The sequence below is a fragment of the Aedes aegypti genome, chromosome 3, assembly GCF_002204515.2.
Source record: "Aedes aegypti strain LVP_AGWG chromosome 3, AaegL5.0 Primary Assembly, whole genome shotgun sequence".
Taxonomy (NCBI): domain Eukaryota; kingdom Metazoa; phylum Arthropoda; class Insecta; order Diptera; family Culicidae; genus Aedes; species Aedes aegypti.
This window is the reverse complement of record NC_035109.1, coordinates 305,566,097-305,591,957: the sequence shown is the minus strand read 5'-3', so window position 1 is coordinate 305,591,957 and position 25,861 is coordinate 305,566,097. Positions and strand designations below refer to the sequence as shown.

General features: G+C 37.2%; 1 protein-coding gene across 2 annotated transcripts; it reads left to right on the top strand.

Annotated features, from left to right (window-relative positions):
- The first annotated feature begins 172 nt into the window (after positions 1 to 172).
- Positions 173 to 24,852, top strand: LOC5568767. 2 transcript variants are annotated; one of them, XM_021855743.1, is made up of 5 exons: positions 173 to 1,107; positions 13,232 to 13,331; positions 13,389 to 13,478; positions 13,535 to 13,687; positions 23,931 to 24,852. In XM_021855743.1, exons 1-5 carry the CDS (start codon positions 302 to 304, stop codon positions 24,000 to 24,002), a joined length of 1,221 nt encoding a protein of 406 aa, XP_021711435.1. In that variant the 5' UTR covers positions 173 to 301; the 3' UTR covers positions 24,003 to 24,852. The 2 variants fall into 2 exon arrangements, with proteins under 2 accessions (XP_021711435.1, XP_001652555.2); XM_001652505.2 differs by lacking the exon at positions 23,931 to 24,852 and adding an exon at positions 13,754 to 13,979 and having other exon boundaries at positions 183 to 1,107.
- The last annotated feature ends 1,009 nt before the right edge of the window (positions 24,853 to 25,861 follow it).

Sequence of the window (25,861 nt, the reverse complement as noted above, 5' to 3'; positions counted from 1 at the left end):
TGGATATGAAACTGCCTGTATATAATTCAAATCAATAAATATGCATTTGTTAGTTTCTCAGCAATTAAACAATTGATCCATTTTAAGTTTGCAGTAATTATTTTAATAACTTCATTTTATCATGCATAGGTCAAACGATGAACACTTTCGCCTAACCTAATTGATTTGACTCTTGACTAATTGTTTGAGAACGAACGATTTTATGGCACCTGTTTTATCCGCATAAAAATAGTAACTCTAATCTCACCTTATCATTTTCATTTTATTGCCTACAATAAGTACACTGTGATCCCCAAAAGCAATGGAAACAGTTAAGAAGTTCAAACTCATTCGTGATATTCGAGCGGAAATTACAGATCCTCAAAAGACTTACGATGACATGATGCATCAGTTGAACTCCGTCGCTCAAAAGTATCTCGGAATGGACACCCTACATCTCGAATTTTCCTTCGTCAATCGCCGCTTCATATTTCTCCTAGCGATAATGAGCACGTTTCTGTACGCGGATGTAGAATCCGCTGTTTTGGCTGGCGATGTCGGTGAGGTTGCGTACAATATTGCCGTTTTGGGCTTCGGTCTGCAAGGATTCGCCAAGTTTGATGCCTACGTGTATCGTAAGGAGTCTATGCATACACTTGTGTGGCAGATTAGTGCTTTTTTGAACAAGAAGAAAATGTTCGACGGCTTGAACGAAATCGTGACCGCAAACGTGGCAATCATGGTGCTTCTGAAGAGATTCTACATTGGTCTGTATGGCTTCGTCTTCGTCAGCATGAGTTCGTTAGGTTTGATCTCATCGTTATCTAGCGGAGAACGTCAGTTGTCGTTTGGATTTCAGTTCTCGTTTTTGGACACATCCAACTGGGTTGGGTATTTAGCGACGTACATCTACCAGGTGGCTGGCATATTGATGGTGGTCATAAGTTCGTGCTGTAATGATATACTGATTGTGGTTTTGTACATAACTGCTATGGGAATGTACGACTGCATGATGTTCGATCTGAGGGAGCTGTCTAAATTGTCGCAAATGGAAAAGTCCTCGGCCAATAAACGGATTGCAGAGGAACGAATCAAGTCGGTCATTCAACAACACCAAGAGGTGCTGGAGTAAGTACTAAATAGTGATTTACGTGACAAGCTGCAGCGATAAGATTTTCCTAGCGAGCCTCTTTGTCATTGGCGTAGGAACAGGGGGGGCCAGGGGGGCCTGGCCCCCTCCAGAATCATCCAGGCCCCCCCCCAGAATTTTTGACGATAGTGAAAATAAAAATTTAAAAAAAAAAAAAATTTTACATATAGCAAAACTTTCTGAATCAATGTACATGACTCTTGTTTTTCACAAAAATCTTTTCAGTAGTTATGATATTTTATGTTGTACAATCAAAGTGAAATCGCTTGTATTACACAACATCAGCGTGGCGGTTCTGACTTCGGTGAATCGCGCGAAAACCGAAAGGTTTAATCGTCCGGCTGTCGATCGATTGGTTAGATTCTGTATTTTGATTACTCATGGTTTTTGAGAATACTTAGTTCGAGGTATCTGGTGATTATGATTTCCCTTATGAGAATTAACTATCAACTCGTATAATGTCCGAAAAAAAAAAACTAAAAAATACACAAAATTAATAAAGCAATTTCTCAGACAATACCTAGCTAAAAATTTTGTCGGAAACTAAGGCTTAACTTTCAAGGAATACATATCGGCATGGTCAAGTTTTCTTCAGATGAATGGCAGAAATTTAACCTGGTGTGAAAAATTGTAACCAAATTGAACAAAGTGTTGATTTAATTCTTTAAGTATGTTTGCATAAATAAGTATATATGCTTAAACTATATTTTTTTTCCAAGAAAACTTATGGTTTCATAAATTATTTGATTAATTTCCAACAGTTTTGTAGCAAATTATTCCCAAAAACTTTTCGATATCTTTCATAGAATATTAGTATAATTAAATTTCTCAAGAAATATCGAAGAGTGGCTTCAGAACTTTTGCTATTCTCTTGAAAACTGGTCAAATAATATTTTGGGATTTGTTCATACTTTCAAAGCAAATTCCTTAATCCTTATTTTTCAAAATGTCTCAAAACCAAAAATTCGTACGCTCATTTGAATTCAAATCAAATAAAAATGGAAACCTCTAATTTTGAGCCAAAAATATTAAGATTTTGAGGTGGCTCTAGCGACTTCAAGGTGAATTTTCAAGTTATGAAATATGACCTTCAGTGAAGTCTTCATAACTTTATTATTTTTCAACCAATTTTGAAGCTCTTAGCATCATTCTTCTCAAAATTTAATTTACGAAAAGTTTGCGGAATTTGTCTAAAATTAAAACTAGTCTTAGTAAGAAGTAGTTTTCTCCATGTTTTTCCTCTTTTGTGTAAAAAATCATTTTTGTTTGAATATAACCTTTTCAAAACCATACCGATTCTTAATATTTTTTCATGCTCTTGAAGCAAATTTAGAAGGAATTTAATGGTGGGTACAACAAATTGAATTAAATATTGTTTTGGCTAACTGATTTAGCCATAATTGCCCGTTGAATTTTCAACGTAAATTATAATATTTTTCATATTTTTGTCAGTTAAACGTTAATACGTAAGCTGAAACTGGGTTTTCTCATTTGTTTAACCTTAAAAAGGGCTCAGAAGCAATTTTTCAAAAATTTTATGACAAGAATTTTTTGAATTTTTTTAAAATACAGTCATCCCCCATATTGAAGGGACGATCGAGTTAGGGAGGTATCGAGTTACAGAACACAAACCCAGAGCAACTGCGATCCAAGGGACCATCGAGGTAGCCATGACAACCAACTTTTACTATGGTTCTCTAACTCGATATCGAGATACGGAATATCGAGTAAGGGAGAGTTAACTGTATATTAAAAATTATGTTTTTGGGTAGTTTTTGTTAAATAACCTAGTCAAATATTTATTTAATTAAATCTGTTGTATACACAATATGAAAACAACTAAGTTAACTTCAAAAGAATGTTAAAATATCTGGAATCGAATGAGTCCTCATGAAGTTATGGACAAACAAAAAAAGAGGAAAATTTGGAGAAAACTACTTTTAACTAAGACTAGTTTTGATTTTAGACGAATTTTACGTTCTAAAAACTTTCCTTTTTTATTGGAAAAAATGATGCTAAGAGCTTCAAAATTGGTTGGAAAATAACAAAGTTTTGAAGACTTCACTGACGATCATATTTCATAACTTGAAAATTCATCATCAAATCGCTTGCGCTACCTCTAAACCTTAATATTTTGGCTCAAAATTTTAGGCTTCCATTTTTATGCGATTTGAATTCAAAAGAGCTCACGAAGATTTGGTTTTTAGACATTTCGAAAAATTAACCGCACCCTAGTGAACATCCATTTATTCTATGTCTACTTTTAATTAGCAAATTGATTTCCCGGATTTACCTAAAAATGCTAAGTTAAATGAAAAACCGAATTTAGTACTCTACCATATACAGTGGGATTCCGTTTTTGGCATGCTCCATTTTTGGCACCCCCCGATTTTGGCAACAAAAAGGTTTCGTTTTTGGCAACATTTTTGAATAGCATTAAAAATTTTAATTGTTTGTAAATATTAACATGTATGTTGCTATAGTCATTTGAATAACAGGTCAACTGCACACCGAATTCATTCCAGAGCTCCATTTTTGTTGATATTTCACCAAATCTCACCAACTACTAAGGGCTCCCGTACGTGCTTATTTGCTATGGGATTGTCATTAGTCATGCATTCGCAACGTTTCATGAGGCCATTAATCTCCACCAGAATCTAGCGACCAATTTCTTTTCTTAGGCATTTATACTAAATGGCCAGCCCACTTGAGTCTACCAGTAGGTGACACACTAAAAAACATTTTTCTTCAGATGTGGAACAGCTTGTTTGAACAAAGCACAAGCACCGAAAAGAGAAACAGAAAGTCTATACGCACACAGAGTTGCAATCATTAATTTCGGCTTGCTTTATTAGCTCATTGTTCTTATTATTATGGAATTACATACATTACGAGAACACCACATCAATAGATACAAGTATAACGAAATGTCGTGTACCGTAACTTTTATGGAATTTAATTACATAAATTGCGTTATTTTAGTGAATTGCAAAATTATCTTTAAAAAAGCAGTGCATATGTTACTATATTGTACATTATTTTTTAAGAATTCCGGCACCATCTCAAATGCGAACACAGTCCAAATTACACGTTATTTTCACTAATGTCCTTGAATCGAGCGAGAAATACGATTGATAGTGTTTTAACTTTTTTCTGTGGTATTGTTGTGTATTTTGATCCTTATGCGCCAACTATTCAGAGCTACGGTCCCTCTTTGTTAGAGATTCTGTAAGACGTTAGATTTGTTAAGAGACAGTTCAGAATTCTAATCTATATAGGGGATTTTGTCCAAAATCTAATAATTTCTAATTAACTCTTAAGATTTCTAGGGTGTCCTGTAAATTCCTAGCGGGATAATGTGTATTTCTAGTGGTTTTATGAATATTTCTGGCGAAATATTCATAAAATGGGATTTTGAAAAGATTTCCAGAGGAATTTCAAGAGCGGTAGTGGTAGTCTAAGATATTATTCTTAATTTTCATCGGAGACTTGATAATTTTCAGCAAATTGCGGAATCCTAAGATGTTAATTCCTAGTAAATTCTTCCAGAGAATTCTAGGTGAGTTCCTACGGATTCCTAACTAGATGCTTCAGAGCCCTTGCATTTTTCTGTAGATTCTTTACGAGCACATGAATATTCTGATAAGGCTCTTGAGGTTCGATACCAGGATCCTGTAGATTTCCATTGATTTCATAAGGTAGGTGTAAAACATATATGAAGCTCAATTTAAACTCATTTCAAGTAAAAATAATAAGAAGCTTGTTTGTGTATTCGACATAATTACATCATGAGATGTAATTGTTTATGCCCTTTTGACCGCAATCAATCGTTATGAATGCTTTACTTTCTCAGAAACATAAATTGAAGGAGCCTTTCTAAACTTATCGAATTTCGTTGAATATTACACTAACACCTAAAAGTCAAACTGATTTTTGATGTTCATTAAATTAAAAATAAAAGCTCATGCCTTTTTGCTATACGCAGCGCTTTTGTTTTGCAAATAGTCTGAGTAAAAGTACAGCAATACATTTAATTGTTTTGGTATTCTAACACAGTTTTAAGAAAATGACCAGTTCTTGAATAAAGGTCACTTATGAAATTATTGATTTTACATAGCCCACTTATACAAATATTATATACAAAACTTCTAAAACAATATCAAAGACGTTGAGGTTTACAAAGTATGCAGAATGATTGCCACAATTGATGTTACGGGTCTATTGATTTATAGCATACTACCTGAAACCCTATGGAAATCTGCTTCGATGTGAACTGTCCCGACGTCTCGATGCCATATGGTTCCATAAGGATAATGTAAACACATTTTGATGATGTTTTCAAAACCAACAGTTGAAAAACAAAATTTAAATCTGGGTTCCGATTTTGGCACGGTTCCGTTTTTGGCAACTGAAAATTTCGACTTTGTTGCCAAAAACGGAATCCCACTGTAATTCCACTAAAGTTTGTATCCTTTGGCAGATAAGCGTATTGCGACCTCAACTGTAAGGCCGTCTGCAGTGTCGTGCACTAGACTCGACATGAAAAAGGCTAATTAATCTTTCAAAACTTCAGTTTTTTCTCGCAATTCCTCCTTAAAATTATCGAATACTAGGATATTTCGCTGAAAGCTCTACTAGAAATTCTTCTGTGAATTTGTTTACATAGTTTTCCCAAAAAAAAAATATTATAAATTGTTTAGCGAATTTCATCAAAAGTTTTCTAGAAATTTTGCTTCAAATCCCCGGATTCCTTAACAATTTTTCAAAGTAACGCAAAGTTTCCCTTAATAATAAAGTTCATTAAAACTTTACATTACGAATTTTACCACAATAAATCTTCGGTACTGTAACAGCTCTTAAATAAATAGGGATTGTCGCAATTTTCGCAATAAAACATTAAATAAACAACCCTTAAAAAAAGTTTGTTTGAAATTTCTAAAGGTGGGGTTCTACATCAATATATTCAACATCAATATATTCACCGCAGTATTATGAAACTTGCGAGTTCATACGAAATATTATCTAAAATTTTAGTTACAAATACTTTCAGTAAAAATTCCATCCGTTTTAAAACCAATCATTTTCTAAAAAGAACAAGTATTTTTGTAGTTGCTACGTTTTAATTCTTGAATTTTACGACAGGAATTTCGCATTTTTTTCCGAATTTAATTTAAACTGCAGTTATTCAAAAAAATACCATCCAAGTTTTTTCAAACCTTTTTTTTTATGTTTCTTCTTAGTCAATCTGATAAAAAATGCCTTGGAAAAAATCCCAAAAGAATTGTAAGTGCGATTTAAAGAAAAAAATCTCTGGAAAATACTTTCATTTTTTCGGAAGAATATTAAAGAAACAATAATAATAATTCTCTGAGACATCCCTGAACAAATTACACGAGAATCCTTGAATATTTTTCGCGGAGTTTTTGTAAAAACAGTTGAACGTATTCCGTAAGGAACTGTAAAGGAATGTAAGAATTCTTCAAACATTTCTTAGTTAGACATTTTGAAAATGAGAAAAATATCTTTCGACAGAGTTTTGAAGGAATTCGGGATGTTGTTCATTGATTTTAGAGAAATAAAAAAAAAAAAATATCCGTAAAAAATCAGATAGATCTACGGAGAATTTCTCTGAGAAATTGTGAATAACATTTTTCCAATTGAATTCTTTTTATTGCTCATGAAAACTTTGTGGAATATTACGAGAACTCCTGTAAGAATCATTTATTTTATTTTGCAGGAAGTCTGTATAGTTTTTGCTAAGATTTTTCCAAACAATCCTGAAGAGCAACTTGAGGAAGAATTTCGAAAGCAAAGTTGTAAAAACTGTTCGCAATCTTTCTGAATAATTTGTGGAATGTATCCTTACTTGGTGATCTTGAAGACATTTTTCGTGAGACCCCTAGAATTTTTTGTACTAGTTTCCTAAAGAAGGGGTCTATTTAATAAGTCGAGTCGATCGAAATGACTCGAGTGGAGTCACTGTCGACCAAAAAAATCGCTCGACTCGGCTCTGTCACTCGAGTTTCTCGACAGTTGTCACTCTATGTGACTGGATTACTATGGGAGTCGACGGGTGACATCTGAAATATGCATGCTTCCTTTGATCGACAGTGATTACAGACGAGTCACATGAATCTGCTCGATTTACAAAATAGGCCCCTAAATTTTTAATAAATAACTGGAAGATACTTTAAACAAACCATTGAAATTTATACGTAATAAGTACGTAGCGGACCTTACAGAAGAAATTATTAAAAGAATTTCTAATGTACTCGCTGGTGGAATTCTTCAAGAGATATTTTAATCAATTCGACAGAGATTCTTCGAGAAATTTTCTGGTGATATCAGAATGTCTAGGAATGATTTTTCGTGGAAAGCCCAAGACGAACTCAGTCAAAACTGGTAGCGGTGTTCTTGGGAAAAGCACTGAAAAGTACGAAAATAATTCATGAAGAAATTCCCATAGGAATTGTCAGAGAAATGCAGGAGACACATGGTTGAATACCTGAAAATTTCCTGGATGAATCACAAACGACATTCCTTGTGATTTTTTTTTGCTAGCCTTTTTGAAGAACTTTTGATTGGAATACAAAAAGATTGAATCATGTCGGTAGCGAAAATTGAAATTGTTAGAACTACGAAATTTGGGAAAATTGTGATTAATGCGACCGACATTACTTTTAAAAAACAAGAATTTTCTAGGCCCCCCCCTAGGCCCCCTCCAGAAAAAAATCCTAGCTACGCCAATGCTCTTTGTTGATGGTTCAATGACAAATAATTAGCTTGATGAAACATTTTTCCTTCTTTGACATTTTTTTATCGACTTGTTTTCCTTCTTTTTTTCCTGTTCGATTTTTTGTCTTTCGAGCTTGCATTATAGATTCAGTAACGTTTGTTATTGCTGTGTGCATTTGAAACGCAAATATCAAATGCGGGAACACCAAATGCGCTAAGATTTCCAGAGGCGATGTCAAAGATTGGGTTTCTTTGCTAGGTTGGCGGTGATATGTATCATGGTTGCTAAGTATCCTTTGGTTACTTTGTGTTACCGCATTTAAAACCCAGTTAGGCTGGATTTGTACGTCAAACGCAAACAGCAATACAATAATCAGGATATTCACAAATATTGTAATTCACATAGGGTAAGCAATCCATTAGTTGTAGGTGTTCCTATAGTTGCCGAAGCGCCATTTATACTGATTTCATTAAATTAGCAACAGAACCGACACACAATCGACGTATTGGCGTGTTGAAATACGAAATACTTGTAAATATACTGGGTGTTGACATCAAAATTCTGTAACTTCGTAATCGTGCGATCGATTTTGATGAAATTTTCAAGAAAAATCACATATGGTCGGGGTTCTGCTAAACCGCACCAAGTGCCATTTTTTTCCAAAATTGAGTTTTTTACACCAGAGGACTCATATAACCATAACCTTTCTACCATAAAAATATCGAGTCATTTGAATAGTCCCTTGTAATCTTAGATCACAATTTTTCTCTGGAATGACATGTAAAACTGTAATTTTGTTCAGCCAGAGTGAACCATAAACCAACGCACGCCATCAGAGGGAATTCGTTTTTCTAATGTAAAGCAAGATTTTTTCAATTTTCCTCTATATCCTTACAATTTATCCATTCCAAGCAACTCATAGAAACAGAGGCCAGTGATATTGGACAGAAATTGATTAATTTAAATTAAATATTGCTTCGGCACCGTTTATCTAGTTTCTTTGAAATTTTATCCAGCCACACCGTACCAAGTACTGTTTATCTGAAAATCACATTTTGACATGATGTAAAGACATTGACATGAAATAAATACTTACATTTGCTTGTTATATAATGTATTAATTGATTCACACAGGAGCCGTAATGAAATAAGGATTTAATTCCATGTTATACTGTATGAACAACTGAGGTGGACTTGGTGCGCTTTAGCTGTTCAAAAAATAGCGTTATTGCCATCAAACTCCGTCAGACAGAGTGCGCTTGACTTGTTCCAAGTTTATCATCCCTCATTCGAGAAGTGAAGATAACATAGCGTTAGCGAACTAGATTACCACTCAGAAGGCACAAGTTCGAATCCCGATGAAACTTTTTTCTGTTGTTCTATTCGATGGTAATGGAAATCAATCAACTTTTAGATTCTGTGATTATTTTCGGCAGGTTAATGTACAGTAGAAATGATGGCCATTTCTGGTGTAGACTTCACGCTTTGAACTGTGAACCTGTTCAGCAAAAGTGCATCAAATGGGAGCAACTTGGTGCGCTTTGGCAGAGCAAATTCATGGTTTTCTACGATCATCACCATTTTGAACACATTACTGTTGTGTTGTTAGAATCTATGTATGAACGAACGCGTGAGGAGCTTGAATCAATACATATTAATAAGATTTATGGAAATGGATAACTCGCTTATTCAAAGATATATTATGGAAAGCGTAAGAGTGCCGTTGCATTAATTGTCCACATAGATACACAACGCAACATTTCCAGACCTTTGAATAACAACGAATTCTTACTTGTTTTTAATTATAAATCGTGGTTTTACGGCTAACCAGCCGAGTGGAAGTTTAACAACTACCGAAAAGCTAAACATTACATATAATCTGCAATTGGATTAGATGGACAAATTGATGTGAAGATTTGCGAAAAAGTTACACGTCTTCTCAGTGAGAATCGAACTCACGACTCCCCGATCTCTAATTGGGGCGCGTTAACCACTACGCGATGAGAGGACTCATGAACGCAGAAGTTAACCTGAATTCGATTTCAGCTCAATAATCACGTGGTTCTCTTTCGCAAAGTGCACCTCTTTCGGAAGAATTAGATGCCCATCCAAACACAACGCTTTCTATATATATATCCAATGCCTAGCCCGAGAGCGCATTGTTTTTTAGGTATAGGAATAGCACACTGAAAGCTGAAATCGAATTCAGGTTAACTGAAATCGAATTCAGGTTAACTTCTGCGTTCATGAGTCCTCTCATCGCGTAGTGGTTAACGCGCCCCAACTAGAGATCGGGGAGTCGTGAGTTCGATTCTCACTGAGAAGACGTGTAATTTTTTCGCAAATCTTCACATCAATTTGTCCATCTAATCCAATTGCAGATTATATGTAATGTTTAGCTTTTCGGTAACGAATTCTTTCCAATCATAGTACATAAGCATGCGTGACATGGATTCCAACATGCATAGTGATGATAAACATCATTTGACTTCAATTTTACTCGTGTTGTTGAAAACTACCAAACACATCCAACCATACCGAACCAAGATCCATATATTTTTATTTTTGTTCAGCCAGAATGAACTGAGTGCACCATATGTTTAAATAAAATCCAATTACATCGATAATTTATGATGATTTACTTGTATGTTTCATCTCGGGTTACTTATTGGACACTATTAATCACATGTAAGCGATAAAAAAATTAAATTAATCGTCCGCGATCAACTAGTACACGATAAGAATTGAAAGTCAAATATCTCAGAATAAAGTTTTTGGCACTTGGTGCGTTTTAGCAGAACCCCGACCATATGATCTATTCTTTAGATTCATGAATCAAAAATTGGTATTCGATGTTTTGGACAGTTGTTGGAGTACAGGGTACTTCGAAATGAAAATGATGTGGAAATCCAAGAAGCTTTAGGGTAGAAGCACCGGTTTTGGCCATACGCCAGTTGCAGCCATAGTGAATTATACACCGTTCTACATAGCCAATCAGTATGGCAGCTTTTGTGTTCAGTAGATCACATTCATATGATATAGCTACATTCATTTACTGGTCCAAATTGATTCAACACATAAGAAAAACAATTATTATTCCTTATAATTTTAACTTCCATACACCTAATTAGGCTAGGGCACTCCTAATTTGGCCACTCTCATGCGAAATCAATGAAATTGGCCAATTTAGGAACCGAAGCTAAATATCAGGCCAAAACTGGTTCCGTTAGCCTATATTGACCAACGGGATTTTCAAAGCGAAAAAATGGTTTTAGCTCAGTTTTGATGTTTTACACACATAATATGGATTGTAAGCTTGCATTTGACATATTTGTAGTATAAATACGGTTTCCTATTTAGTTTTTATTGACATTTTCTCTTAGGCTGGCCAAAACCGGTGCTTTTACCCTATAATTAATTTTATAAAATTAGTGTGAAATGGATCCGCTTGGCAGAATGTATCAGTTGTTTGGAGTTTGGAAGAGATTACAAGCATACTCGACAAATGGTGAATTTGCAAAGAGAGCTGTAAGGTCTTTAACATGCAAGAACTTATAAAACAGCAAGTTGAGAAGAAGGCTTATTTCCAGCTGGGTTGTGAGATAAGGTGAGGTAAGGTGAGAGGATTTATATTAAATCCTGGGCGCAAAATAATGTTATTCAAGATGTCACACGACATCTGCACAAGAGGTCCCACAAAGGCCATTTGAAGCATCTTCGGAACCTGTCAGCTGTCACCGCGTGTCCGAAAATGATCAGAACCACTTCATCATTCATAACATGACTTTATTCACTTTTGGGTTACGAATCGTGGTTTTTGAGTCGTCGAAAGGTATCAGTGCATGATGTTTTGGGAGGGTTCCTACCGAAACCGATATCCGGCGACCATGTTCCCGGAACGCAAATTTTTCCTATCACTGCTACAAGGATTCTTCTCTCCAATTGTTCACAGATATCACCAGGCATATTTCCAGCTTTTCCTAAATTTTATCTAAGGTTTCTCCGGAATTTATCCAGCAAACCTTTTCAAAATGTTGGAGACATTTCATTCGGAGAATTTTACATTTCCCCAATGTTTTTTTTCCTATATTCCTCCAGGCGTTTCTCCAAAAAATGTTTCGAAAAGATCTCCAGGGATTTCTAACACATTCATCTAGGAAATTGTGCAAGAAAACCTGCATGAATTCCATGAAACTCTGCATGACTTAGAGGTGGGCAAAATGAATCGGAACTATTTAAAAGATCTGGATCGCTCAAAAGAACGAGTGATCCGTGGTTCTTTTTTGACGAGAGTCGGTTCATTAGATCAGCACGGATCAAAATGTGACAAAAAAGACAAAAAGTGACTCGGAAAACGAACGAACCCATTCATTCTTTATCCTATTCTCCTTCGTTCGTTTTTCGGCTTTGTTATAACGCTGGACACGTGTCTTGCTTTGCGCGCCACGCCATGCATGCAAGTAAAGTTTTCTGCTGCACCGTGCTTTCTGGGCTCTCAACCTAGACAGACAAATTTGCCTCGCCCATTTGCACACAGGAAGATGTAAGATAGAGAGAAAAAGTGCCCACTTGAATGGCAAGCAGATTTTTTGTTTCTTTCTTTTGGTTCGGGTAGGGGAAACCGGCCGAGTGTATCGTGATTTTCTGGGCAAGAATGTACGAAGTATGAGAGAGTAAAAAATACAAAAGAAACGACGCATGTCGGAGTGAACCGGTCTTATTTCCGTTCGCTCGGTTCAGTTCGCTCTTTAAAAAAATTACAAGGACTTGGTTTTGACCCTTTTTAAGAATCGACCACAGCTGAAATAGTATTTTTAGTTTCTATTCAAATTTTATATATTTTAGTTTATAATTTCCAAAAAAATAAGCGATAGTCTGATCATTTATCGTATCGGCAATGATAAAAATATTTTTTCATATTTTTATTGTACGTACTTTATGACCTAGCATAAATTTCGTACAACAAAGTCGCTCAAATATAACGCGATTTATACAAGATGGATAAGAGGAGCTTCCAGCAATGTAACACCATCAACAAACAGGTAGTGAAAAATCGCCCAAAGTTCACAATCTGTTCTAGATAAGTGCAAGCATAAAATGTGTGAAAATTAGAATTTCATTTGCACTGGTCTCCGTATGGCAGTATGGTAAAGTCGGGCCCATACTTTCTGGGACATCCTATAATGAACTCTCACCTACTCATAATTTGATCATTGTTAGACGGATTGGCATAATAAAAACAGTCTTTTTTATGAGAAATTGCTATGTTTAATCGTAATAGAGAAATTGCAAGAAGTTTTTATTATATAGAAAAAATAATGATCAATTCTGATAACTATGTAAATTCTCGCATCGTGTTATTTCAGATTCCTTGAGCTCTCGAATGAAACTTTCAGTTTGTACTTTTTGATGAGCCTTGTTTGTATGACCACTGCGATTGCCATTTTGTTGGTCGCCTTGGTTTGGGTAACTGAATCTGATACTTTGCGATAGTAAAAATGATCAATTATTATTCTTGTTCAGAATCGCTGGTATGCCGGTCTCGTGATTTGCTTCGCAGCCTCATCCCAAATTTTCGCGCTCTCGTTGCTGGGAACACTTCTATTGGTTAAAGTATGGGAACGAATTTGTACTGATACAAGTAAATAATCTAAAATTTCTAATTTTAGAGTGAAGAACTGATCGACGAGGTTTACTCAATAACTTGGTATGATATGGATCTACCTGTTCAACGGTCTTTGAAACTTTTCCTGCTAATGTCCCAGCACGTTAAAGAGATATCCTACCGCTTCGGTGTTATGAACATGGAAACATATGTACAAGTAAGTATTGGTGCAATGCAGTTGAAATCGATTTATATTAACATTATTCTATTCATGTTTTTGTAGAGCCATAAAATGATCTACAGTTTTTTCACCATGCTTGTAACAGCGCAGGAATAGAAAATTTATTGAACATGATTCAAAGAATTTCTGAACGTACCTACATTTTCATGGATTTATTCTGTATTAGCAAAACACTTATATCTCCTTCTGCTCACCGCAACATATTGGGCTTGAGTGTTAATTTTCTAAACAATATATCGCAGATCTATATGATAAGATCAATGAGGAACCCCTCTCTGCTGTCAATTTATTATTAGCTCTTGTCGTGGCATGTGTTGAAACCACAAATTGCAAATTTACCATTAACTTTTGTCGCGTGAAAATCATAATCCCTTGCCATCGTACCCTGCTGTTATACCGTATCGTCAGTTGAGGCACCATCTCCTCCCTCAAGATATGAAACCGGAACCCCAACAGATGAGGGGAGCAAAAAAATGTTATCAAAACACACCTCTGATTGAGTCAGTGCAAAAAAAAAGAAAATCAATTTCAACCAACTGAAGTCAAATGCTGCGGGGAAACTTCATGCACAAATTGAAAAACACCAGAAACATACTTTCTCTCAATCTTTTCCATCCATCGTCGTCGGCGATATCCGGGCTTGTAGTACTTGTGCTGGGTCCCCTCGTGGATGGATATGTTGTTTTTTCCAACACTCAGCTTCCGGATATGGGATTCCATGGTTATCATTTGCAAAGGCGGTGAAACGTTCTCGCCAACGCTCTCGATATGAAATTCTTGCTTCTTTTTCTGCGGGGAGGAGGGTTCGCCGTGTGAAATGCTTTGATTTGATTTCTGTTCACCAAAGTGGAAAATGTCGTAAAATTGACACTCCAGATCAATATCACACTCGAAGTACACACAGGATCCGGATCGGAATGCCACACCACCCTCTACCTCACTCAATACTGTCTGCAGAAGAAATTTGCATTTACTCATAATCAATCGGATCTCGGTCGAAACCGTGCCATGCTTCCATCCATACCCCGCTCATCGACAGAAAGAAAGCCTTATCAAAACAAATTCCCCCAAATCTGGCAAGAACTTAGGGACTGCCGAAGCGACTTTTACAGGCGAACCAATTGGGGTAACATATTTCGTCACCCACTTGGCATCTCATTTGCCTTCATCATTCGCTTGATTTGATCTCGAAGATGCGCGGCGTCAATTGGAATTGGGACGACAAGTGAGTAGCATATTTGAATTCTAATTTCACGTTTCGGCACTTGAGCTGGCTCCTTCGATGATGCAGTTCAATTTCGCCCTCGTTTATTGTAGCGCTGCTTCAAGATTAAGGATTTTCGATGCCACTTGACGAAGATGCTATCGAGCTCCGCTGAGAGGATACTTTGGAATGAACATGTAAATTAGGAGCACTGTTTATGGCAATCTTCACGCAGTGAATAATGCATTAGCAAATGCTAATCAGGTTGTATCGAGATAAAAAAGAAAATCTTACGAACAAGACATGTCGCTACTTGGGAAAAGTGGAATATTAACTTTCTTAAAGATCCAATACGATAGTACAAGTACGGTACTGTTGAAAGCTTTGAAAAAAATATGGACGATAGTTACTTGAAGGTTGAATACACAGGCAAGTTCCTCGCCAATCGGGAGATTTATGCCATCGTCATAAAGTAGATGTGTATTTTATCGTCTTACCGGATGAGGTAGGAAATCGATAGAAAGGTTTTTATAGGTTTTGCTACATGACTCCAAACTATTTTAGTATTGTTTGTTCAGAGTTGACGCCCAACAATTGAGCTGCTGTTTCACCTAGCAACTCGAAGTTAGAATAGCTGTCTCACGACCAACGCTCCTTTGCGAGTTAACTCATCATACAATTCATTTCCAGCAATAATATAGCTAGCTGGTGGTGACCAATCGATTAAGTTTTCAGCTCAAATGGGTGCTCGGTTCTCCAGATTTGTGTTCTTAAAAATATTGAAGTTTGGCTTCGATTTATTTTCACCTTAACTGGACTGATTTTCCTAATTTGTTTTCAATACGCGATAATAAGCTTCGACCTTGGGTCGGTCATGATGTTGAAGTGCTTATTTCATATAATACGTCAGAACAAATCATTTCCGGCCACAGTCATTTGTTTTGCTTGAAGTGATTTCTTTCTTTTATTTACTAGCGACTGTAGCGCTATCTACAAAAAGGCACTTCTATTGGGTTTGTCATCATTTTTACATTGCCTCTGGACAATTAGAGAACAGGCTTGCTAGTCTTACGGCTTTGGGAGTTGTTTTATCCCGTCTTCCAGGTTTCTGGATAGAGAACTACCCGCACTGTTGTCAAGGAGGACAGAGAAAGCTCCGAAGAGGAGAAAAATGTTATCGCAAATGAATTGGAGAGTTTGGAGATAAAGCACACATAAGAAATTACATCGAGAGCCGGCGAAAGCGCAGTTATCTGCTAGGCAGTTCTTGTCCAGAAAGCTGCCGATAATGCTTTTGGTCAAACTGTAGGAATGGCCGATGATTGCTATGAGACATAGACAAAGGTGTGCGGCAGTTAGGGCAACTACACCGGTGGTCCATTTTTTGGTCCAAATTTTTACCAAAAATACCCCTGTCAAAATGAAATAGACCAGTAAAAGTAGAACAAACCGCACGCGCATGCACCGGTTGTTGTATTTTTTTTTCTATCCGTTTCGAAAGTGATCAACAAACACAAATCAATCGTGAATTGAACAAGAAGCAAAATTTATTGAACCAGCAAACATCCCGAAGGAACATCCAATGAACTTCAAAGCAATTCCTGGAGGAATTCCAATATAATTCACGGCTTAGCTTCGAATGACTTTCCAGCAGAACTTCGAAAGAATTGTCGGTGGAGCTCTAGAGACTTTTCCGGAAGAACTGCAGAGAAATCCTCGATGGAGATCCAGAGGAACTTCGAAGGAGTTGCTAGAGGAACTTCAAAGGAATGTATAGAGGAATTCCTGGAGTAACTCTGGAGTATTTCCCGGAGGAATTCTTAAAGAAACACTAGGGAATTTCTGGAGAAACTCCGAAGAAATTCCTAGAGGAACCATGAAGAAAATCTGAGGAAATTACCAGTGGCGCTCCGAATGAACTCTGAAGTAATTCCTGGAAGATAGCTGAAAAAAATCCTAGAGGAACTCCAGAGGAATCGGTAGAGGAACTCTGGGGGAATCGGTAGAGGACTACCGGAGGCGTTCCTGAGAGAACTCCAGGGTAATTACTTAAGAAACTCCGGTGAAATTCCTAGAGAAACTATGGAGGAAAGCCGAAAGATTTTCCGGTAACGCTCCAAAGGAACTACAGATGAATTGCTGGATCAAATCCAGAGGAATTCCCGGTGGAACTTCCGAAGAATTGCTGGAAGAACTCCGGAGGGATTTCTTAAAGAAAAAAATATCCTGGAGGAACTCCGGAGGGATTCCAGGAAAAAGAAAACTCCGGAACTCCGGAACTCCGGAGGGATTCCAGGAAAAAGAAACTCTGGAGAAATTCTAGGAGAAACTCTTAAGAAATTAACAGAGGAACTCAGGAGGATTTCTCGGAGAAATTCAAGGGGAATTCCCGGAGTAATTCTAGAAGAATTCCTAGAGGAACTCCGGAAGATTTCCGAGAAATTACTGAAGGAACTCTGAAGCATTCCTAGAGAAACTCAACATTTTGACAGAAATCCGAAGGAATTCCCGGCGGAACTCCAAAGTCATTTCCAGAGGAAATCTGAAAGAATTTCTGGAGGAACTCCGAAGAAATTTGATGAGGAACTTTGAAGAAATTCTTGGAGGACCTCCAAAAGAATTCCTGGAGAAACACCGAAAGATGTGCTAGAGGAACTGCGAAATATTTTCTAGAGAAACTTCGAAGAAATTCCTGAAGGAACTATGGAGAAAATTTCGGTGGAACACCGGAGAAATTTCTGGAGGATCTCGAAAGGAAATTTTGGAAGTACTCCGAGGAATTTCTGGAGGAACTCTGTAAGAATTCCTGGACTATCCATGAAGGAATTCCTGGCAAATATTTTGAAAAAAATGTTGGGGAAATTTCTATAGAAACTACAAAGGAATTCCTAGAGAAATTCCGAAAAATTCCTAAAGAAATTAGGAAGCCAATCCCGGAGGAACTCTTAAGAAGAGATGCCTGGAGTAACGAAGTTACTCTGAAGGAATTCCCGGCGGAGCTCAGGAAGGTTTCCAGGAGTAAGTCTGAAGGAATGCCCGAAGCAACTCTGCAGGAATTCCTGAAGGAACTCCAAAAGGTTTCCTGGACGAACTCTTAAATAATTCCGGATGAACTGCTGAAGGTACTTCGGAGAAATTTCTGAAGGTACTCCGGAAGTATTGTTGAAGGATCTTCTGAGGAATTCATGAGAGAATTCCAGAAAATTGTCTGGATGAATTTCTGAAAGAACTGCGGGATAATTCCAAAAGGATCTATGAAGGAAATCCAAAGGAACTACCTATGGAGCTCTGGAGGAACTCCGGAGTATAGCTGGTTAAAATCCGGAAGAATTTCTGGTTGAAATTTGGATGAATTTCTGGAGCAAATCAGGAGAATTACCTCTGAAGCTCCGGAGGTGTTTCTGGAGTAACTCCGGATGTGTTTCTGGAAGAATACCGGAGGCGTTTCTAGAGGAACTGGGTAATTGCTTGATGAACACCGGAGAAATTGCTGGAGAAACTCAAGAGAAAATTCAAATGAATTCTCGATGGACCTCCGGAGGAACTTTTCAGGAATTACTGCATGAAATCCAGAGGAATCGCTAGAGGAACCCCAAATGATTTTGTGAAATAACTTTGGAAAAAAATCCGGTGAAAATCCCGAGGAAGTATTGTTGGATGAAATCCGAAGAAATTGCCGGAGGAAATCCGGAAGAATTTCGGAAAGGACTTAAAAAAAACTGGAGGAACTTCGGAAGAATTTAACGAGGGTCTCTGGAGGAATTCTCAGAGGGAATGTAGGAAATTTTTCGAAGTAGCTCATGAGCTTCTAGTGGAACTCCGGAGCAGTGTCGTAAAAAATCAGCCGAATGATACCCGATCAGTGCGAAAACCAACAAAAACAAACTCCGCTAGCAAGAAGCCAACCTGACTTCGAGTGCGAATGCGACGAGAAAGAGAGTGGGTGCAACACACGCACACATTCAGTTTCACCCACTGTTGGTGTCATTTCAAAATTCAATTTCACCTAGAGGCACTGAAATTGAAAATTGAATATAAAAAAATACAAATGAATTTTATATTACTGGTTCAAGAGAACGGCAATGTGATGCCTCCAGTTGATGAATCATGATTGTCTTATAATAAAAAATACAACTTTTGCAATTTGCGAATGTTTTTGTAGGGTATTCTGAAGGAAATGATTTTTTTCACTAGCGGAATTGAATTTGCTGTCAGTAGGTGGATGAGAATCAGTGGGGAAAAAGTAATTGAAAAACTGGATGCACGTTCTACCAGATTCGTGCATGTATTGTCAAAAAAACATTCACACAAAGAAGAATTCAACGATGACGGATCCTACTGAGGATCGGCGATGTTGACTGTATATTGAAATATGCAGACACTGCTCCGGAGCATTTCCGAAGAATCAATTGAGAAACTCTGGAGAATTCGTGCAGAAATTCCGAAACAAAACAATGGGGAACTATGGAGGAAACGCGAAGGAATTCCTAGTGGAAATCCTCAGCCCCGAAGGAAATCCTTGTGAAAACCTTAAGAGGAGTTCTTGGGAGGAATCCCCGGATCAATTCCTGGAGAAAATTTTTGGAAGAATTTCTGAAGGGAATCCTCAGAGCAATTCCTGGAGGAAATTCCCGAATGAAGCATATCTCCGGAGAAATTGTATGAGGAAATCCCAAAGGAATTTCTAGAGAAAATTCCCACAGCAATTCCTGGGGGAAATCCCCGGATAAATTCCAGGAAACATTCTTTCAATATGGGTATTTTCGGAACGGGCACTACGATGATGATAACCGATATCCAACGCCATTTTGAAATTTAAGACAATGACCTGAAGAAAAAGGCGACCTCCGGTTTGAAAACCCATACAATTGGGTATTTTCGGAACAGGCCCGATGAGGGAATGATGAAAACAGAGCTGCACAATATCAGTCATATCAGCTGATGGCTGATGGACTGAAATTATCAATATCAGTTGCTTACTATCAATATCACTTTGATCTGACAACCAACAGCGGTTATGCGACATCGCACTCTAGATCACAATCACTGCGGAATGAGTAATCACGTGGTAATTACCAAATTTCAGTGACCAACATACAGTTTCAATCCATCTGCAGCACTATCAAGAATATCATACTGATAAATTGCCATTTTATTTGCTTAATTTAAGGCTAAACTTGACCACTCAGTGATATCCACAGTATGATGCTGATGTGATATGGAATGATCCGAATTGTATCGCAGTTGGTCTGTACAAATCAGCAAGTTTCAAGCATTGATAGTGACAGCGAGCAACTCTGGATGAAAAAAACCATACAAATCGGTCGAGTACTCTTGGAGATATTCAAAAATAACGATATGATTTTTTTTTTTAAGTTTCCTTAGGGAACTAGATATAGGTCAACTAGTTCGTGCAAGATCACGAATACGCTGGCTGTACGCAGTGGAAGACGACCTGGCGACCCCAAGCGTCGAAGTATCGCCCAAAACCGACGAAGATTGAGCTCTACAATACACTCGGCATTGGCGTTACGCTAAGCTGTAGTCTTCTAGGTACAAGGTACAAATATTATCTGCATCAATCAAGTCACTTGCAGTTTTGATGAACGGAGGGTATCCAAGATATATGGTTACAACCAATTCAATATAGAGTTTGCAGTTTGATGACCGGGGATTCAAAAAATGGACTTACCAGGTCATAGAGTATCTACTTGCTATGCTAACTCTAAGCTTAGAAGAAGGCTCTTAACCAGTTGGAGTGTAAAACCAGAACAAAAAAGAACTATCTTCCCATCGGAGAAGCGATAAAAGACACTAAGGAGAGCTACACACCATCATCAATCCGATTGAGGTAGGTAATCATTGGCCCATTGGTTGTTCTTTTGGATTCACGCAGAACGACTTGCCTCGTTTGGACGGAAGCTGCGCGCCATCCGAGGCGAAATGGCAGAAACGATCATTGGAAAATAAATTGATTTGAATTTAATTTACACTTTGTCAAGTCACAAGCGATGGCCATGGCAGAAGCCAGAACGGTGCGGACCTTTTTTCACATCCACACGTATCCCGATAAGTGGCATCCCCTTTTCTTCCTCGTCGACGTTGGGTCACGGGGGCGTAAATAGCGTTGCACACGGTGAACGCTTGTTGGAGGAAAAAGGAAAATTGAATTAAATCCTCACCGTCAAAGCCGTTTCCGTGTCTTAGGATTGTTGTTGCTCTCGGATTGCCAAACGCAGCGAAGCTTCCAGCTGTAGGGGAACTAGGTGTAAAATATGCCATCGGGGTCAAACGCGATTCCAAGATCTTTGCACATCAAAAAATCAGAAAATTCAAAAACGATTTAGACAACTTTGGGAGTAAATGGTGTGGGGCATAATGCGCCATACTTAATGATTGCTCAGAAACTATTGCTGAAATTTGAATTATGCCACAAAACCAAAAATCAAACTAGACATAGAACAGCATATTATCTGCTGCAAATACATAGGTATTAAATTTGGATAGATATTATTTGGAAACAGCTGGATTTTGCCACAAAAAATCTGTTTACCTATAATTTCTTTTCATGAAAATTAAATTCCTTATATATGATTGCCTCAATCCAATGACTGTTCAAGCAATTGCGAGCTCACTTACTTCCCTGTAAACTCAACAATTATTAAAATAAATCTTTCAATGAAATTCACAGCTAAAATTGAGTTTTTCACTAGGGTGCGCACATTACCCAATCTTCCCTATCTACTAGCTGTTATAATCGGGAAAGCAACGGAAAAAGAATCAGCAGGAAGACAGATGACCCGGATTGATCTGCTGTGAACAATCCGCTCGATTGGTCCCATTTGGTGCGCTGGAAACAGATTCAGCCTTGGGACGACATCAGCCAGCGCCCTTGTGCCCTGGAATGGCAGAGCGATCCGTTTGCTTCGCTGCCTTCAGTGGAGAATTAAATATTTTATTTTATCATTTAATTTATTTTTTTATCGTAAATTCAATAAATTAAGTTGTCGTTACAGTTTGCTTTGGCATTGGACACTTCTGCTATGAAATGGGTTTAACTCTATTACGCCTTCCTTGTTTCTGAGATAGAATGCAGGATAGGTTAAAATGTTAGTAGAGAAGGGTAATTGGCTTAAACTGTCCGTTTATGCAATTGATATTTGTGAAATTTAGAAAATTTATCGAAAGAGGAGATGTTTTTATTTGCGGATAAAGTGTTTAGGACTATCTTTCACAGGTTAATTGTCAAGACATACAATTTCAAACTCTTTTGATTTCATATTCTTGAATACAACAGCAAGGAGGTCGCGATAAGTCTAGATAACAGTCTAGTCGTAACAGTCTAGATGGTCTACATGATATGGTCGTAGACTCGCGATCCAAGAGTTACAGTTTCGATCCTCGTTCAAAACTTTTGTAATCACTTCAATTATTGCGCTGAATTTTAAACAACACATGTGACGGAGCACATGAGACCGCCGTGAGACACATCTCAAGAAAAATGAGGCGCACCAAAAAAGGTCTCACAATGTACAGAGCGCCCATGCGCTTGCAAGCAATGAGGCTCCTGCAACTAAGGCTACAGCACGTGCTCAGTAACTCCAATACTGGTACATCTACCCTACGGCTTCAAAAAGATTTTTTTTAACAACCTTCTGCCACTGTGAGTCATTTCTCACAAACCAAACATTTAATCAGAGCGCAAAATTACTGAACATTTACGCCCCGCTTCCAAAACATCAAAAACACATGGGCCCATGCAAAAGTTTTGAATAAAATTCAGCAGGTGTGAAAATCAGCCTCCACATTCCAACAGAATGTACGGTAGTGATAGGTAGGCACCCAGCCGGGGTCTTTTGCCTGGCTTTCAGAAGATTCTTAATGCGTGGGAAGATAAATTGGTAAACTTTAACCGAAAAGCATTACCTCCTGGCCCCCGTCGTCTTCGCTCAACGCGTTGACGTGAATAAATTCGGTAAAATTTTCAACTCAACATGACGTGTACCTGCTGCTCTATACAGCAGCGTCATCCAACACCCGCCCGCGCTTTTGCAATCAAGAAAATTAATAGACTTTTTAAAATTTTCCCCCGATTCATCGCGTTCTGTCGTTGTGGGATTCTTTGTTATGTGTGGCGGGTTGGTACCCAATAGCACGATCAAAATTAGTCTTTAGTGTCATTCACTTTTGGGGCATGAACCGCAAATTTACGATTCAACCGGGATTTAGCATTGTTTAAATTCCTTTATTAGTAACGTTACATTTATTTCTCATATCTAGGTGTTCTGTGTTATCCAATACGATTATCCTAATTTATTAAAACTGAATTTAGCTATTTTTAATATATTGTTAACAACATGTTACGTTTCATTCTCCGTACCAGTTTCAGAAAATTTACAGTTGACATGAATTTACCTGCTTATAAGGTAGATGCACCGGTATTAGCCGGAATTATTACAGAATGTCGAATCACAAAAGATCAAAGGCAATATAGCCTACCACAAAACGCCGAATCGTAATAATACACACTCAATCTGTTCGGTAAAAATAACTGGGTTTTGGAACTACCGAAAAAGTCAGTAAACTAAAAAAAATGTCAGACATCTAAAAACAGAGATTTTTTTCTGGAATTTTGCAGAGAGCTTTCTTTATATATCATACATCGAAAAAAAATTAAACATGGTCAAATTTGCTTTTCAATTACGCGTGGCGACAGTTTTCATTTTACTGACTCTTTCGGTAGTTCCAAAACCCAGTAAAATTTTACCGACCCCAGTAATTTAATCTAAGTGTGTATATTCAAATTTTACGTTGATATTTCAATGCTCTTTGCTTCAACAATTGAATTTGTTAAAGTTGCGGGACTGTGATTGAAGATAAAAATTATCTCTGATCAAAAGGCCTGCTAGCACTGTCTTTGATTTAATGAGAAAATAATACGACTACTAATTTCATCTAAATTGTTCTGCCTCCCTCAAAGTGGTAATACACATTGTTATCCTCATATAATTGCAGATATTGCCTTTCCGGTTGCAACCGCCCAGATCAGAAATAGCTTCAAGCCGTCCGTACGAACCAGTTTTATGACCCGAAACCGTATATAAATTTCAGCTAATACCCTTCCCAAGGACCGACTTTTCCGCACGACGCGGGCGATGATTCTTGATTGGGCATCTCCAATTTCTTGATTGAAGCTCACATACCACCGATCCTTGTTGCAATGTGCAGGGGGACGACCATGATAGGTGCCTGCAGCCTATAGGGTGCGGCGTAATTTTCGAATGTTTTGAATTCAAATTGCATTAAAAAGTGTGAGCTAAATATATTAAGTTTGTGAGAAATCAAATTTGTCTAAAAATTAAAAAATAGTTTTATTTAAAGGTAGTTTTCTTCATTTTTTCAATTTTTCAGAGATTTTGAACTCTGTTGTACTTTATCAATAGTCAACCGACTCCAAATGTTTCTACATGATTTAGAAGATAATTTAATTGTTTCTAAGCTGTGTGAAGTAAACATATTATTAAAATATCGTTTTGACTTAATTATTTAACAAACAAATTATGTTTTATTTGTTTTCGCCTGTATTTACGTTTTTTTTATCGAACAAAGGTTTATAAGGCATCTTTTATAACTACGAGCTTAATAGTACCAAGACCTTCTTAAGAATTCAGCAAATAAGAATGACCAGATCTTAGCATAACGCTTGACTGGCAATAATTTGAAGAACATTGGTTTGTTTTCTTTAAAATTAATGTTTTTCTTCATTTTATGTGAAAAAATGAGCCAAAATGGTTTTTCAAACACATAGAAATTCCAGCTAAGTCTAAAAAAAAAAGAGGCTTGATAATCTTCGATCTCGATTTGTACCATGATTCCAGTATGAGCATGAGCATAGATGACCGTACAATTCGTTGTTGCTACTCCGTGATTGATCAAAACAATCAAAGTTGCACAGAGATTTTTATGAATGTGGCTTGGGAATAGCTAACCATTCTCAATTTGCACAAATCGAGAGCTCAAAATTGAAAAGTCAATAAGAAGTGAAGGAATGTTAGTTAGACAACCGTTGCTAGAGACCAAGTAAACCTCTGCATCTCTACAGTTGTCATGGAAAGGATATTTGGTTAGAGGACTAAGGTAGAGATCTGGGAGTCATCAATGTTTGGTGATGCGATCCCTGATATAATAAACAAACACTACTAACGATACGCGGCACTTTTTCACTTCACTACGCGAACGACGTACGACAAGTTTGATCTTGCCCTCATCGCCCGCCCCCGCAGGAGCAAGCGACAAGATTAGAGAATCAAACACTACTCGATTTCTTTCAATATTCCAATATGGTAGAATAAGTGTTTTACATAAATAAATCGATCATTCTGACTTTTGACATAGGCTATTTTGCAATGCATTTGAAAAAAAAACCTAGTTCCGAAACTGTTTATATAGAACAAACATGTTCTATTGAGTAGTTGTAGTTAACCGTTTGGACTACAAGAAAAAATATACACTGAAAAAATATTTAATTCGTTATCATATTCCTAGAATTTAACTAATGTGTTAAAGTACGCAAAAGTCCATAAATAAATGAATAAAATCGTTTTGATGGTACTATAAGAGTATTTATTTTTTTTAATAAATTATTATCATCATAACTTTATTTAAAGTTAAAAAAATAGGTCATTAGAGAGAAATATGGTTAATACCCGACTAAGGGTACATAACAAATTATATCAGCATAGTAAGAGGGAGCATGGAGAAGAAAGCAATGAATACTAGATGGATAGGTACCGTAAGGGAACGGCGAGAGAAATTGGATTAGATGTTGAAGAGGGCATACCATATTAAACAGTATTACTTGAAACGTCACTTCCTTGTGGCTAACGTCCCCTATGGGAACGGCTTGGGTGTGTTTTGAGAATGACACTTTGGCTGTCTTGGTAGTG